Below are 17,803 nucleotides of genomic sequence, written 5' to 3'. Positions count from 1 at the left end.
TGGGAATGTAAATTGATACAGCCACTATGGAGAACAGTATGGAGGTTCCTTAAAAATTAAAAATAGAACTACCGTATGACCCAGCAATCCCACTACTGGGCATATACCCTGAGACAACCACAATTCAAAAAGAGACATGTACCACAATGTTCATTGCAGCACTATTTACAATAGCCAGAACATGGAAGCAACCCAAATGTCCATCGACAGATGAATGGATAAAGAAGTTGTGGCATATATATACAATGGAATATTACTCAGTCATAAAAAGAAAAAAACTGAGTTATTTGTAATGAGGTGGATGGACATAGACTATGTCATACAGAGTGAAGTAAGTCAGAATGAGATAAACAAATACTCTATGCTAACACATATATATGCAATGTATAAAAAACAGTACTGATGAACCTAGTGGCAGGGCAGGAATAAAGACGCAGACATCAAGATTGGATTTGAGGACACAGTGGGGGAAGGGGAAGCTGGCACGAAGTGACAGAGTAGCATTGACATATGTATACTATCAAATGGAAAATGGATGGCTAGTGGGAAGCTGCTGCATAGCACAGGGAGATCAGCTCAGTGTTTTATGATGACCTAGGGGTGGGATATGGAGGGTGGGAAGGAGGCTTAAGAGGGAGGGTATATGGGGATATATGTATACATAGATGATTCACTTTGTTGTACAGTAGGAAATAACACAACATTGTAAAACTATTATACTTCAATAAAGATATTTAAAAAAAACCTATAAGGATATATTGCACAACATGGGTAATATTGCCAATTTTTATATTAACTGTAAATGGAGTATAAGCTTTAAAAATTGTGAATAACTACACTGTACACCTGTAACTTACATAGTATTGTACATCAACTATTCTTAAATTTAAAAAATTAAAAAAATAAAGTCATTGTAGATTTTAAATCCTTATTATAAGAATAAGAAAGGAGAACTGCTAGTGTAAATACTAAACCATGGACATGAAGTTTGGACTGACATTTTGAGAAAAATTGTCAAATGAAGTTTAAAAGGATTAAAATGTGAATAAAGAAAAGAAGATTGGTGTGGACGACAGAAGAAAACAGAGAGCCAACGTACAGATTATTATTAGGGACCATGAAAAAGAGAAAGAAGACATGAAACAGAAAAAATTATTTGGAAGTAATATTAAGAGAATACTTTGCTAACATATAAGACTTGAATTTTCAGATCAAAAGGGGCTTACTTTGTTTCAAGAAAATTAATAGATTAAGCGAGAGCTAAATCTTGATGAAGTTACTGAAAATCAAGGATTAAGAAACACATTCAGGCAAAAGAAGCAGGTCTCAACAAAGGACAATAAATTGGAATGTCAGATTTATTTTCAGTTAACTTAGAAGCCTACAGACAATGGCATTATATGCCCAGGAATGGGATTGATGGATCACCTAGTGGCTTTAAGTTTTTTAAAAAACCTCCATACTGTTTTCCATAGTGACTGTACCAATTTCATTCCAACCAACAGAGTAAGAGGGTTCCCTTTCCTCCACACCCTCTCCAGCATTTATTATTTGTAGACTTTTTGATGATAGCCTTCTGACCAGTATGAGGTGATATCTCTTTGTGGCTCTGATGTGCATTTCTCTAATAATTAGCAATGTTGAGCATCTTTTTATGTGCTTGTTGGCCATCATGGAGAAGTGTCTATTTAGGTCTTCTGCCCTTTTTTGATTGGATTGTTTTTTTTTTTGATATTGAGTTATATGAGCTGCTTGTATATTTTGGATATTAAGCTCTTGTCAGAAGATAAAAACCCTAATTTAAAAAAAATCCATACACCCCAATGTTCAGAGCAACACTATTTACAACAGCCAAAACATGGAAGCAGACTAAATGTCATTCAACAGATGAATAGATAAAGAAGATGTGGTACACAATGGAATACTACTCAGCCCTAAAAGGAATGAAATATTGCCATTTGCAGCAATGTGGATGGACCTAGAGAATATCATACTAATTGAAGTAAGTCAGAGAAAGACAAATATTATATGATATCATTTAAATGTGGAATCTAAAAAATAATACAAATGAATCTAAATACAAAACAGAAGCAGACTTACAGGCACAGAAAACAAACTTATGGTTATCAAAGGGGAAAGGGAGGGAGAGAGGAATAAATTAGGAGTATGAGATTAACAGATACAAACTACTGTACATAAAATAAATAAGCAACAAGGATTTACTGTGTAGCACAGGGAACTATATTCATCATCTTGTAATAACCTATAATGGAAGATAATCTGAAAAAATACATATAACTGAATCACTTTGCTATATCACCTGAAAATAACACGATATTGTAAATCAACTGCACTTCAATAAAAAAAAAGACAACAACATTATACACAGATTTGAGGGAGAAGGGCCATATACACATTTACCGTGCTGTAATAGGATTTTCATGAAGATTTGGGAGGCCAAGGGAAGTAGTACACACAGTAAGCATCTCACTTTCACCTCCCTTTTTCACCTCACTTCTCCCACCTCCTTCTCTTCATCTTAAGCCACACAAATTCTCCTCTTTGCCTTTGATGGATAAAATCAGCAAATATCTTTTGTAACCCAGCATGCTCCTAGGGTCACAGCTCTATCCCAAGCAGCTTATCAAAGCAATTCTAAAAATCAAAATAAATAGAACATTCTCCTCTAAAGGAAAACAACCAAAACAAAAAATCTTCAATTAATGAATATTTTCAATCATTCAGAAAATTTTTCTCCCATGTGAAAACATATACCATTCCTTTCAGATTATGTTCCCATGGGAAACATGGTTTGAGATAATAAGTATATACAATAACTATTTAATAACTATTATGTTAACTAAATACCTCTAGTAGCTATGACTGTGTAAATTAATTTCAATTCCAAGATACCTGCACTGATTTTTCAATGCTTCTTGCAAAGAAATAATGAAACACTTTTAGAAGATACAAGAATCTGTTTTGCATTAGTTAAACCTTTAGTCTGCCAATGATAGAGTCTGTATTAAATGATGTTATGAATAAAGGATATTTTAAGGTACCACTAAGAAATTTTTATATGCCAGCCACTGTGCTGTATGCTTTAGATGTATCATTTTATGTACCCTCATAATAACTCTCATTATGTGGTCATAATAGAAAAGAAAATAAAGAGGTATAAAAGATGTCTGTGCCTGAGGTCCAGCAGCTATTAGTGGGGAAATTAAAATAAAACCCCACTTGTTCTGACTCTATACTCTTACTCTTCATTACAATGTTATACTATCTCTTAGAGGTGTTTTGAAAATCCTTTTCTAACTGTTGATAAAATTAAAAATTTTAAGGTGTAGTTAATGTATTTGATTATAATTGGCATAAAAATTTTATATAAACTTCTCTTATTGGAAATGTAGAAAATTAAATAACATAAATATTCTCCAGAACACCTAAAAATGATGGACAAAACATAACCAAGATTATTTTAAATGTATATCTAAGCTCCTCAAAAAGTCAGCAAAACATCAAGGAGTCCAAAATGAAGAACATCTTTATCCCCTGACAAAAGGACATGAAAAGGAAGCATGTCTGTTTCATCCTTGGCTCATTATGTGAAAAAATTCTTCTTTGATCATTTTTAATCATAGGCCTCCCTCACCCAGATATGCAGCTTGAAATTATTCTATCTGTAAGGTATGGGAAACCCAGAGGCAAAAAGTGAATATGAAAAGTGGTCCTTCACTGATGAAATCCCTCTGTTAACTGGAAGAATAAAATGAAAATTCTCTCTGGAGAGAAACTCCCTCAATTAAGGCCACATAGGTTTTTACAAAAAAATTAAACTCTGCCAAACATGAGTTTATAACCACATTAAAATCACAAAGGACACAATGAGTGAGAAGTAGCAGAAAGAATGAATAGTGTTCTGGATTTGACTCATACTGGCTTGTGAAAACTTATTGTTAAGTGTTCAGGAATTTTGAGAGTCAGTTGTTCAAACCATTGGCAGCCTGAAATTTACTGTAGGCGAGTATTTATACCAGAATCATTGGGAAACCCTATAAATGATCAGGGATATTTTTAAACCACCACACCAGAATGGCAAAACCAAATCATGAGTTATGAGACCTTGAAATTATTGAATACAAATATTTGCAATAGGTATTTTATAATTATTAAAGATATATGATAAGGGATGAAAACACAAGAAATGGAAAAGCTAGTAAAAAGAAATAGACACATTTATAAAAGAACCAAGTAGAATGTTTAAAAAAACTACCATCACTAAAATGAAAGAATGGTGAACTGGAAGACAGAACTGATGAAATTCACAGAACATAGCACAGAAAGGTAATGATACAGGAAATGTTAGAAAGGATAAAGAGATATGGAAGATAAAGGCGCTAGTCTAATACACGTCTAACAGGTGGTCTGGAGGGAGGAAGAGGCAATGAGGAGGGAAGCAATATTTGAAGAATACTGGGATGGTTTTAATGCTCCTGGAATTTATAAAAGACATTGATTCTCAGATTTAGAAATCACAATGATTTCCAAGCAGAACAAATAAAACCAAATTTATAACTTAGTTATGTTACAGAGAAATTGAAGAACCGAGTATAAAAACATTTTCTACAAATATAGAGAAAATATTACCTCAAAGAAACAAATATTAGATATACAGGAGAATTCTCGGAAAAATGATACAAGCTGGAAGACAGTAGACTGACACTGTTAAGGTGTAGAGGGAAAAAAAAGTCAACCCCAAATTTTATAACCAGCAAAATTATTATTCAAAAATAAAACTGGGTCTTCTCTGGTGGCGCAGTGGTTGAGAGTCCGCCTGCCGATGCAGAGGACATGGGTTCATGCCCCAGTCCGGGAAGATCCCACATGCCGCGGAGCGGCTGGGCCCGTGAGCCATGGCCGCTGAGCCTGCACGTCCGGAGCCTGTGCTCCGCAACGGGAGAGGCCACAACAGTGAGAGGCCCACGTACTGCAAACAAACAAACCAAAAACCAAAAAGAAAAAGAAAAAAAACCCAAAAAACAAAAAACAAAAAAACAAAAAACTGAAATAAAGATATTTTCTGTGGAAAAAATGACTTTAACAAATTCCCACAGAAGAAATAAAAAGTTTATTTCAAAAATAAAGAAACTGAATGAAGCACTGAGTTAGGAAAATAAATCAAGCAAATAGTTAAACGTGTACGTAAACATATTAGACTGAATAAAATAATAATGAGTAGTATTTCTAGATTATGTTCTGAAATGAGTGCTGTTTACTTTGCCATGGCCTCTCTTTCTGCTATTTTTTTTATTTTTGGCAAAAATATTTTATATTGAATGGAGACATAAAGTGCTCATGAGATAATACTGGACCTGTTGCAGAGAAGCAAAAGAAGAATGTTATGTTGGATACTGAAATGTAAGTTTCATGGCAGCCAGAAAGCTTTCTGAGAATCAAATGGGGAAATAGAGGGTAAAGCTCAGCAGACAATTAAGTAATAGTGCAAATCCTTTGACATTATGAGAATCATAATAAGCATTGCTGTAATTAGGGTGAACTTACAGGCAACTATTCCAATATTAGGTTATGTCTAGATACATGTTGTTACTTTGGATTAGCAAAAGGATGATGTTGCTGGGATCAGTTCACACAACTGATGGGACTATGCTCTCACAACCCCTTACAGCACTGACTTAGCTTGCTTTCCCTTTTTCAGAATCTAATTCTAGTTCCCATATCAAAATACTTCAAAAAATACTAGAGAATAGGAGCTATAAAATTAAAATAGGTACTTGCCAACAAGTATATTAGAGTTGTTTTTATTTAATTTAATTAATTAATTAATTTATTTATTTTTTTGCCGTATGCGGGCCTCTCACTGCTGTGGCCTCTCCCGTTGCAGAGCACAGGCTCCAGACGCGCAGGCTCAGCAGACAGGGCTCACGGGTCTAGCCGCTCCGCGGCATGTGGGATCTTCCCAGACCGGAGCACGAACCCCGTGTCCCCTGCATCGGCAGGCAGCCTCAACCACTGCGCCACCAGGGAAGCCCTAGAATTGTTTTTAAAAGAGTAAACACCTCCATCTTTCAAACAAATCAGACTGCAAGTGGAAGGGAATCTTTGTTCCCTTCAATCCTGACTTTTTGTGTGTCTAGAGAATAGTAGATACTGATAGATACAATTGAACAGTTCAGGATGGCAGCCATAAAAGCAGTCCCTGAAAACTCCCATAAAACTTCAAGCAAAGAAGTGAGAATAAATATTCTAAGGAATATCCTTATCGAGTGTGTATGGGATGGCGTTTAGGGTGAACAATCAGACAGTGACCAGAATACATTATTTAGCTGCAGGTTTCAATGCAGTAGAGTGGGGGAGCAGTGTGAGAGATACTGTATCTGGGGGGTGCTGATGCAAACACGAGGGCTTGGTTGGAAAAGGAGGTGCTCATAAGAGGAAGACCAGGAGAGTTCTAAAGAGATAGGTGGCAGGCATCACCCACAGCAATTCCTTCATTCGAGAGGGCAGATTTCATTTTTTATAGTAATTAAAGGCAGAGAGTAGGCATCTATACTTCCAGAAAAGGTGGTGTTAAGTGTCCCAAATTCAAGAATTTTGGAATTCTTCAGAAAAGAAATTGAGACTTTGTTGTCTTCAAGTGTAGGAGGAGGAAAAAGAAAAAGAAAAAGAAAAAAAAACCCAACTTTACCATACAACCTGTACTCTGCAGCCCAGAAAGTTATTATCTTTGCCCAGAGAATGAGGCCAATCTAGGTGTAGGAGGAGGTCAGAGAGAAACTGCTTTCTAACATAACCTTTTAAAATTTGAGGATAAGGCTCTCTACCAACAAAACAAAAACAAACCCATAAAAATAGTCTCCAGCTTTAAAAAAAATCAGCAAATATAACTATGCATTTAATCACTCCTTTATGTAGAAAGCTACTTATTTTTGAAATTATTTTATAATAGTTTAGCATTTTTACCACAAATACAAAATACAGAGCTGTATTCATTTCAGAAAAACGTTTTTCTGAGTCATTACACAAAATGTTTTCTAAAGGAAATAAGTTAGAAGCAGAACACCTAAATTAGAAGATATATTACCATCCTTTAGAGTGAACTCTCTTTCCTACTCAGTACTGTACAGCAATGAACAAAATGCAAAAGTTCACTGTGACCTGGTGAAGGTAAGGGAAGTGAGTCATTAAAAACAAGAATCATACATAACTAAGAGACCAAATAACTCAAACATAATTCTCATAATCAGAACATAGCTGCTGAAGCAAATAAGAACTATCTGTAAATCTATGTCATGCCATGTCAAAAACATTAATATTTCTGATCTCTGACATTCTACCATAAGGTTATTAACTCTTTTAAAAGTTTTTCAATGTTCTCTCTCTTTTTTTTAATGAGATAAAATAGACATATAACATTACATTAGTTTTAGACGTACCACATGGTGATTCATTATTTGTGGAACTATTTTTTTTTTTGTGATAAGAACTTTTAAGATCTACTCTCTTAGAATCTTTCAAATATACAATACAGTATTATGAGCTATAGTCACCAAGCTGTACATTACATATCCATAACTTATTTATTTCATAACTGGAAGTTTGTACCTTTTGGCCATTTTCATTCATTTCACCCTCCCCCATCCCCTGCCTCTGTCATCAAACAATTTGTCCTCTGTATCTTTGAGCTCATTTTTTTTAGGGTCCACATATAAGTGAGATTATACAGTATTTGTCTTTCTCTGTCTGACTTAGTTCACTTAGAATAATACCCTTAAGTCCCATGACATCCATGTTGCCAAAAATGGTAAGATTCCACCTTTTTATTGTTGAATAATGTTCCATTGTATATATATATAATATACACCACATATTCTTTATCCATTCACCCACCAGTGGACAGTTTAGGTTGTTTCCATGTTGTAGCTATTGTAAATAATGTTTCAATGAAAAGGCAACTACCTGAAAGGGAGAAAATATTTGCAAATCATGTATCCAATTAAAAAATAGGTAGAGGATCTGAATAGGCATTTTTCCAAAGAAGACATACAGATGGCCACGAAAAGGTGCTCAACATCACTAATATCAGGGAAATGAAAATCAAAACCGCAGTGAGATATCTCCTCGCACCTGTCAGGATGGCTATCATCAAAAAGACAAGAAATAACAAGTGTTGGTAAGGATATGGAGAAAAGGGAACCTTTATGCACTGTTGGTGGGAATGTAAATTGGTACAGCCACTGTGGAAAACAGTATGAAGGTGTTCAAATAAACTAAAATAGAACTACCATACTATCCAGCAATGCCACTTCTGGGTATTTACCTGAAGAAAATAAAAATACTTACTTGAAAAGATATATGCACTCCTATGCTCATTGCAGCATGATTTACAATAGTCAACGTTCTCTTCTGTTACATCTTTTGTTATTCAAATGGACTCTATTAGAAATGAGAAACCTAAGAAAAGTGACAAACATGAAGAAGGAAAGAAAAAAGGAAGGAAAGATGGAAGGAAACAAGGGAGAAAGAGAACATGGACTCTACTTTCAGTAGTGTATAGGCAATTATTACTTCGGTGAAACTCTTCTAATTATTGAAGAATTGAACCTTAAGCAACTCTTATCGATCGTCTTTTAAAATAAGTTGTAATTCTCAGTAGACCACAAGTACACTCCCCCTTACTTCAGAAATTTATTACAGGACTAGCAATTAGTATCTAGTCCAATAAATTGACTACCTTCTTCCTGGTTTCCATGAGTTAGGTTACTGACTTGCAGACTCTTACCACTGACTATCCCAGGAAGAACAACATCAGGACTGCAACATATCAGGGTGTGCTGCCAGCTTCTTTCTAATAAACCTCTGTGCAAACCTACTTATGAAATAATTAAATGCACCACTATGCTATTTCTCAGCGTGTGATGCTGACCACAGGATTGTAAAGGTTATCTGATGGAAAAAAAAAGAGGCAAAGAATTTTGATATCTAGCTAATTCCCAGGGGTAAGAACTCATGGTTTTAAGTGTTAGATACCATTATGAATAAACCTTTTAAGCATTATTTTAAAAGAACAATTTAGAGGGACAACAAAAGCCAACAATTTGGAAGAAGTGTAACTTACGGAGACTTATTCTACCAGGTATCAATATGCAGCTAGATACCTGTAATATTTCAGAGTGTGTGATAGTGGTGCAGGTATATACAATGGAACAGAACAGAGGAGCCAGAAAGAAAAGCAAACACATAAGGAAATTAGATATATAACAGAAATGGATTACAAATTCCAGTGGAATTTGTAATTGGAGTACTGTCAGAAAATATTACAATTACTTTTTATATTTTCAGTAAGGAAATAAAAAGAAATTAAGCATCACTAATATATAATATAATTTGATAGTAGCACATATGTATAATTTGCTTATAAATAGACCTGAGTTGGGGGTGAAGGCTGAGAACATTTTTACTTCTACAGGAGTGAACTATCAAAAACATATTGAAGACAATGTGTCAATAAATGTACTCTGGCAACTGGTCATCCATATAGAAAATAAGGTTTTATTCTTGCCTCCCTACCTAAGAAGATACTTGTAGGTAGGTTAAGGACATGAGTGTGAAAAACAGACTTATAAGACTTTAGATGATTTTTAGTAGATTATCTGTATGATTTCAGGGTTAAGAGATATAAAGGGAGAATACTGACACGTGATTATATAAAAATTAGAAAAAAGACATCATAAATAAGGAAAAATTTAAGACTTAGATTGCAAAGGACTAGTGTAGAGAGTATAGAGGTAAGTTGTATGGATCAATAAGAAAAAAGACAAACAATCCAGTTGAAAAATGGCCAATAAATATGAACAGCTAATTCATGGAACAGGAAATATAAATGGCCAGTAAAGATAGCAATATTTGCTTTCACCACTAATCCAGGACACAAAAATTAAACTGAAATTGGATACAAATTTTATGACCATCGAATTAGAAAATTTTTTAAGTCTGAAAATACCAAGTACAGGTAGATGCATAATAACAAGAACTCTCAAACAGTGGTGGAAGCAAAGACTCTAGAGGGTAATTTGGTGATTAGGTAACATTTAGTAAGTTTGAAGGTACATAATATCTTAGTGAACAAGACTTAATTCCTTTCTAGATATACAGCCTAGAGAACTTCTCAAATATATGCATAAAGATACAGGTACAAGAATGTTTATTGCTGCATATTTTATAATTATGAAAAATTAGAAATAAATATCCATTAATAGAAGAAAGTGAAAAGCACCATGGAATGTTTGTAAAATGAAGTATCATAGAGAAGTTAAAATGTAACCCTAGCTACATGTACAAATATGAACAAATCTCAAAAACACAACATGGAGTGAAAAAGCAAATTGAAGAAGTACATGTACAGTGTAATGTCATGTATATAAAGTTTAGAAATATTCAGTACTGTACTGCATTACTCAAGAATTCATATACAAGAATTACAAGTATGAATATGTTGAGCAATAATTCAGCATATTGGTTATCTGTGAATAAGAAATGAACTTAATGGGTTTAGGGAAGGACAAATCAAAAGTTTCAAAATGCCTGTAATGTCTTATTCCTTATAAAATACAACAAAAATGAAGAAAATATGAAAAATGATCTGATATTAAAAATTGAGTGATGGACACATAGGTGTTTATTCATTTAATATTTTGGGAGGCTTGATATATTCCACAATTAAATAATACAGCAAGTGTTTATTTTATGGGGAAATCGCCAAAAAAAAAAACTCTTAGAGGACAATCATTAAAACTGTTATGTTATATGAATAGGTATTTTTGTCTTAGGATAGATTTCCAATTATATTATTATTACTGTATATGAATTCAAGAAGTGCTACCTATCAAACATTTTAGATAAAATGCTGATGAACTCTGGGAAATGATTAGCTGACTTAAAAAATGGCTCTACTGGAGCAAAGGTCCTGCTGCCAAAGGTTTGTGAAATTAGTTGGTATAAAACTGTTTATAAAATGTGAGAGTAGAAAATCAATAGATTTTTGTATGTAATTAAAATATTTGTGTTTAACTAAAATAATAAATGAAATATTATATAAGTAAACACTCGATTATTTCAGCTACATTCCCAGAAGTTTACGTATTCATTTTAGTCAGGACACATCTGCATCTTCTAATTGGAAAAATGGGGGACTTGCCCTGTGTTCCAGATAGCCTGGGACAGTTTCGGATTACATCTGTTATACTAGTTTAATTATTCCTATGCTCCATTTTATTCTCAGCTGTATCCTGATTTCAATGATAAACTTTATGGTCACCAGCAATAAAAGGTAGTTTACTGATTGAAACAAATTATGCAAGGGGAGAAAAATCCATAAGATTTCAGGAGAACTGAGACACAGGATGGTAACAGAGAACCTTGCAAACGTGATGGGAACACAAGAAAATTAAGGACAATATGCTCATATTTTTGCCTATTTCTCTTTCTAATCTCTGAGGCTGGGGCTGAAGTCAACTACAACAACTCTGTGGTCTTGCTGCTGACCCTGCTCTGATACTACTTTAGACTATGTCCCTGGAATGGACATCCTCCCCTTTCATCCCAGTTCTGAGTCTTCTCTGAAGTTCTCTTCTCCTTGTTACTCTATTTCTTACTGAGCATCTGTCTTGTTGATGGCTGGAACACAAGTTTCTCTTCTGAACAAACCCAAATTTCTCAGTGGCTGGGTGTCTCATCATTTTTACTTTGGTCCATCTTAAATCACGTTTCCATTATAATAGTAAGACCATTAAAATAAATGCAATCATGGAATGGAAGACTGCTTCAAGGGCTTGCACGCTTCCTCAAAGTGAAAAACACTACATTAGACCATATCCCCTTTGTCTCCTCCAAACACTCTTTCTTGTGTCCTGGAAATGACTACAGTTGGACTTCATGTTCAAGAATGTATAGAGACCTGAACTTCAAATGACTTCAAAATAATAGTCATGCAGCTCAATAGCAAAAAAACAAACAACCCAATCCAAAAATGGGCAGAAGACTTAAATAGGCATTTCTCCAAAGAAGATATACAGACTGCCAACAAACACATGAAAGAATGCTCAACATCATTAATCATTAGAGAAATGCAAATCAAAAGTACAATGAGATATCATCTCACACCAGTCAGAATGGCCATCATCAAGAAATCTAGAAACAACAAATGCTGGAGAGGGTGTGGAGAAAAGGGAACACTCTTGCACTGCTGGTGGGAATGTGAATTGGTACAGCCACTATGGAGAACAGTATGGAGGTTCCTTAAAAAACTAAAAATAGAACTACCATATGACCCAGCAATGCCACTACTAGGCATATACCCTGAGAAAACCATAATTCAAAAAGAGTCATGTACCAAAATGTTCATTGTAGCTCTATTCACAATAGCCCGGAGATGGAAACAACCTAAGTGTCCATCATCGGATGAATGGATAAAGAAGATGTGGCACATATATACAATGGAATATTACTCAGCCATAAAAAGAAACGAAAAAAATAATAGTCACAAATCTTTAGTGAGCACTTCTTAAACAAGTACTTTGGTGGTAAAACACCAAAATGAAATTCCTGCTTGCAAACAATTCCATCTTGGATTAGGAGAAAATCCTTGAATGGGATACCAGTAAACAGTTATAAAGCAATGAGGTGAGTACTATAACGAGAGTATACAAGAAGCTATGGGAAGAGAGTGAATTCTTGGTGCCTCATGTGGGCTGGGGTAGGGTGGCTGGGTCTCATGACTTCCACTTTGGTCAACCTTGCATTGCAAGGGTAGGAATGCTGAAGTAAGTACAATCAGGGCAAGGTCCAATCCAGGCTGGCTCAAGGGCTTTCAACCTCTCCAGATATGAAAAGCACTACTTTGAACTGTGTCCCCACAAAACCCCTGCCCCTGCACTGACTGGGGTGATGTGATGGGAAGATTTCACAAAAATTGTGACACTTGAGCTTAATATGAAGGATATGTTACAGTTCACAAGGAGTGAAAGGAGAACGGTGCAGGAAAAAGTCAAATGTGCGCAAAGACTGGTGAAAGTTGGTGACTGGAGTGTTGGGTTCCCCAAGGATTGGTGGGGCTTAGAAAAAGTAGGGCTTAAAAAAAGAGAGAGCAGTTGCTAGGTGATGAAAGGGCCCATGTGCTGCATTTAGAAATCTGGGCTTTATCCCATGGATGGTCCACAGATGGTTTATTAGAAAGATCACTCTTTCCACTGCATACAGAATAGAGTTCAAACTCCAGATCCCAGCTGGCCCAAGATAGTTTTCAAGCTTCATTTCTTGCTGTTCCCAGTAAACAGTTGACTTTCCAGAAAAATCATCACTGAATGCATTGTTTTTCATTGTAAATACCTTTCTCCTTTTCCACTTATAAAGTTTCTATTCACTCTTTGAAAGCCTCCTCTCTGAAGCTTTTGCCAACTCCCTCAGATAGAATTAATTCATTCTTTTGCTATACTTGCATAGTAATGTTTGGAACTTCTCTTAAATCACCTACTGTTCTGTTTGATAATTATTTTATTACTGATTAGACTGTATCATGTTCACAGGCAGCAAAGACAGAACGAAGCAGGGTGCTTAACACAGTGGGCATTCAAAACATATTGGTCTCATACACTCCTTCTCAGAAGGTAACACATACCATTTACGGTACATGATCTGTGTTAGGTGGTATACTGAATATATATTTAAATACTTACGAATTTTTTAAACCTGTGTTAGGAAAATTATAACTACAACATCCAACTCAGGATTTCAGAGACATTATTGTTTTAGGAAATGACTAAATAAAATGAAAATATTAATCAGAGTAAAGGGCTCAGGAGTGATTCTCCTCCGATACTCCCCATTAACTGACCCTTCATAACACATTCCACAACACTTATCATCATTTGACATATGTATTTATTGCTCCTCCCCCCAGAGTGTAAGCTCCATGAAGACAGGGATTTGGTCCATTTTGTTTGCTGCTAACACTGCCAGAACTTAAAATAGTGCCCAGTAAGTGTGAGTGTGCAATGTCTAGTTACTTAAAGGGAATGGGGGAGGGAAATAGAAAGGGAGGGGTTGATAGAGAGAGGAAGGGATGGAGATTAATATACTTAACCAATTCATGGAGTCAGTTTTTGAGCTGGAAGAGACTTCATTATTCTCATTTTATAGACAAAGAGACTGATGCTCAGAAAGGGTTGGTGACTTACTCAAGACTGCATAGGCAGTGAGTAGCAGAGCCTAAACTCCAACCATGTCACTTAGTGAGAGGTTGGTGAACATCCCACAACATCTTCTTATAGGCATTATAGACAAATGGATGTTTACTACTTCTCTATAACAAACTTCAACATGCTGGAAATCCACAGCATTAATGAGATGGTATTGATTGCTTCATCCAGACACCAATAATCAAGACAGAAATAAGAAAACTAGGATTTTCTGACCCACCGTCGTATAATGTAAATATCAGACAGTATGTTATTGATGAAAACATCATCATTACCTCCAAGAACCATGCCAGCCTGACAGCACTTTCTAAGGCGACATGCTGGGCAGTTTTTTCTGCGGATTTTATCAACAATGCAGTCGTTTCTTCCAGCACATAAGTAGTTATGCTGCCCTAAAAAACAAAAAAGTAAAAATTATTTTTATAATATCTAAAGACCGCTGGAAAGTTTATGCAGTGACAACTGAAAAAGAGGAGAGGTGCACATTAGCAAGTGCATGACTGTCTCAGCCAGCCTCTTGCTTGAATAGCTGAATGCTGGTAATGCTCCAAACTTGCTTAATACTTTACCCATGCCTTCAGGAGCCTAAATGAGGGGAAATACAGCTTAGAAACCAATTATAGGACTCCTTTAAAATATTTTGTAAAAAATTTCTGTGCATCTTACTAATGACGTCAGCATCAGAATTCTCTTAGATCATTGTTATTTAAAGATTAGCTATATGTGGCTGATAAGCATTAGTGTGTTAAGATAGGCAAGTTCTAGTAAAACCTTTTCTTTTTGACATATAAACCTTCAAGAAAACAGATACAGACAATTAAAGACGTCTCTGTAATAGGCTTTTTATAAAACCTGTGTGTTTAATTCTTAAAATCCTGGAGCTAGCTCACTCTTAAAGGACCTCATGAATTTGAAGAGCATGTAAAAAAAATGTCATTAACTGTACTGACTTTATTGTCTGGTTTATTTTGGCTACAAATTAGAAAACAGGATAATAGAAATAATGACAAAGGGAGAAATATTTAAAACAATGAGAAGAATTCAATTAAGAAGAGGACAGAAGAATTATAAAAAAATAAGGGTAAAACGTGATCCTGGGGTCATTTTGTGTAGGGGAAACCACTTATACCCTTCAAAAAGTCTGGAATAAGAATTTAATATTCAACGATGATGATTATTTAAACCAAAAATATGTTATATTTAATAAGGCATGGAGCAATCTAACTTACTTAAACAAAAATGAAAAAAAAAATTTCAGCTTAAACATGTAAATATTTATTAACTAGAAAATTTACTGCTTTGGCACTTCTTATTTTCCAAAAAATTCCTATGAAACAGACTGTGAGACTTTTAACATCATCAGCATACTTAAACATAAAAAATAATTTTAAAAATTATGGAATTTTCCTATAGTATTTTATATTAGTCTACATTAAAATCAGATCCACTCTTTTGGCCAAAGTTTGTAATACAGGAACACAGAGGTACCTTAAATGTGTGCTTAACTGAGCAGGGAAAAGGTTATGCTCCAATGGCGAATGGCAAAAAGGCCATGTCTATGGGATAGCTAATAACAAAATGGTTCTTGACCTGGGGCATTTTTGGATAAGAACAGATAGTCTTTTCTTAAAAATGTATTCCTCCACAAACTTATATTCATGCATTCTCACATACTACTGTTCATTCTCTTGTTTAGGAGTCCTGGGCATTGAGCTTTCCTCCTAATAAAGGGCAGTTATGAAGCTTCACATCCATGCCCTCTAGATGAGCAGAATGTACTGCATGCTACTTTCTGATCTAACTATGGTTTAATTTTTTTCCACAAGTTATATTTGCAGGCTGCAGGTGTGAGTGTGGAAGTAAAAGTGTGTGTAAGCTTATCTATCTATTTATCTATTGATCTATCATCATTTATCTAGACTCTACACTGATTTCTCACAAGAAGAGAGAACAAGCAACTCTATGCCAATAAAATGGATAACCTGGAAGAAATGGACAAATTCTTAGAAATGCACAACCTGCCAAGACTGACTCAGGAAGAAATAGAAAATATGAATAGACCAATCACAAGCACTGAAATTGAAACTGTGATTAAAAATCTTCCAACAAACAAAAGCCCAGGACCAGATGGCTTCACAGGCGAATTCTATCAAACATTTAGAGAAGAGCTAACACCCATCCTTCTCAAACTCTTCCAAACAATTTCAGAGGAAGGAACACTCCCAAACTCATTCTACGAGGCCACCATCACCTTGATACCAAAACCAGGCAAGGATGTCACAAAGAAAGAAAACTACAGGCCAATATCACTGATGAACATAGATGCAAAAATCCTCAACAAAATACTAGCAAACAGAATCCAACAGCACATTAAAAGGATCATACACCATGATCAAGTGGGGTTTATTCCAGGAATGAGAGAACAGACAATAGAAAGCAAGATTTTCCATGCTATCCAGAGAACAAACTTAAACAAACAGTGTCAGAGATGTAATTGTTGCTTGAAGGGAGGCTGTTCTACTCTCTACTCCTCTGTCATGAATATCCAGAAAAAAATCCTGAACCATCAACAGCTGCAATGCTGCTGAGTTTTCTCATTTCTGTTTCTTAAATGATTTACAACAGCACTCCTTTCAGTGTTTCAAAGAGTCCCCATTAGAGGGCACTCAGTCTGTTCCTGAAACCATTCTTTCCTACCTGCTTTCAAATCTTCACCATCCATTTCCCCCTTTCTCTCCTAAAATCTTTATTTTCTGCCCCTCCAATGATGCCCTCCTTTCTCCTCAAGTTTTTCCATTTCAAAAATTCCAGCATCAAGGAAAAAAAAAAAACTGTCTCACTCTAAAGTCTCCTTGACTTCATCCCTTTCTTTGTCATCTAAGTTGTTGAAAAAGTCATCTACATTTGCAGTCTTTATTCAATTTCCTTTACTCCTCAGCATACTGTAATTTGGCTTATACATTCACTGTTCTTATAAAGTGGAGTAACGTCGTCAAAGATTTCTTCATTCCTAAATACAGTGAATTCTTCCTTGACTTTCTGTACAATTTGTCGTGGGTGATTTCTCTCCACAACTGTCCCCCATTTTATTTGAAGCATGTCTCTTCTGACTTTTCATCTTCTTTACAACAGTTCAGTTTAAGTTCCCACTGCTGATCCCTCTTCCTTTGTCTATTCCTTATACGTTGTACTCCACTGTACACACTAGGTGGGTAGTCTCATCTCTGCATGGCTCCAAAATCTCATCCTGAGCTCTGACATTCCAACTACCTCTCTGTAGGTACCTCAACTTAAAATATATGAAAAAGAATTTAGTGATTATCTGGTCAAATTGTTCATTTCATAAATTGTCTCATCAGAGAAATTTTGTAACAAATTAAGGAAATTCAAAACAGAAAATCATCTACAATCTCATTATCATGCAACTATTTTCATTTTTGTGTTTTCTTCCAGTCTGCTTATACAGACCTAGAAGGTATTTAACATCTATTTGTTAACATTTGTTAAGTAAATATATATACACTTTT

At 35.2% G+C, this 17,803-nt stretch overlaps 1 protein-coding gene across 2 annotated transcripts in view; it reads right to left on the bottom strand.

Moving 5' to 3' along the window:
• PGR (progesterone receptor) overlaps positions 1-17,803 on the bottom strand; it is a gene marked incomplete at its 5' end in the record, with an annotated part of 105,918 nt that overhangs the window by 54,501 nt on the left and 33,614 nt on the right. For both annotated transcript variants that reach the window (XM_081240798.1, XM_081240799.1), the window contains one exon: positions 14,552-14,668. In XM_081240798.1, the coding sequence (XP_081096924.1) occupies positions 14,552-14,668 (117 nt within the window). The remainder of the gene's footprint in view (positions 1-14,551; positions 14,669-17,803) is intronic.

This window comes from Mesoplodon bidens (assembly GCF_964165515.1).
Source record: "Mesoplodon bidens genome assembly, chromosome: 7".
Lineage (NCBI taxonomy): Eukaryota > Metazoa > Chordata > Mammalia > Artiodactyla > Ziphiidae > Mesoplodon > Mesoplodon bidens.
The sequence above is the reverse complement of the archived record's forward strand: the minus strand, read 5'-3'. Positions and strand labels throughout refer to the sequence as shown.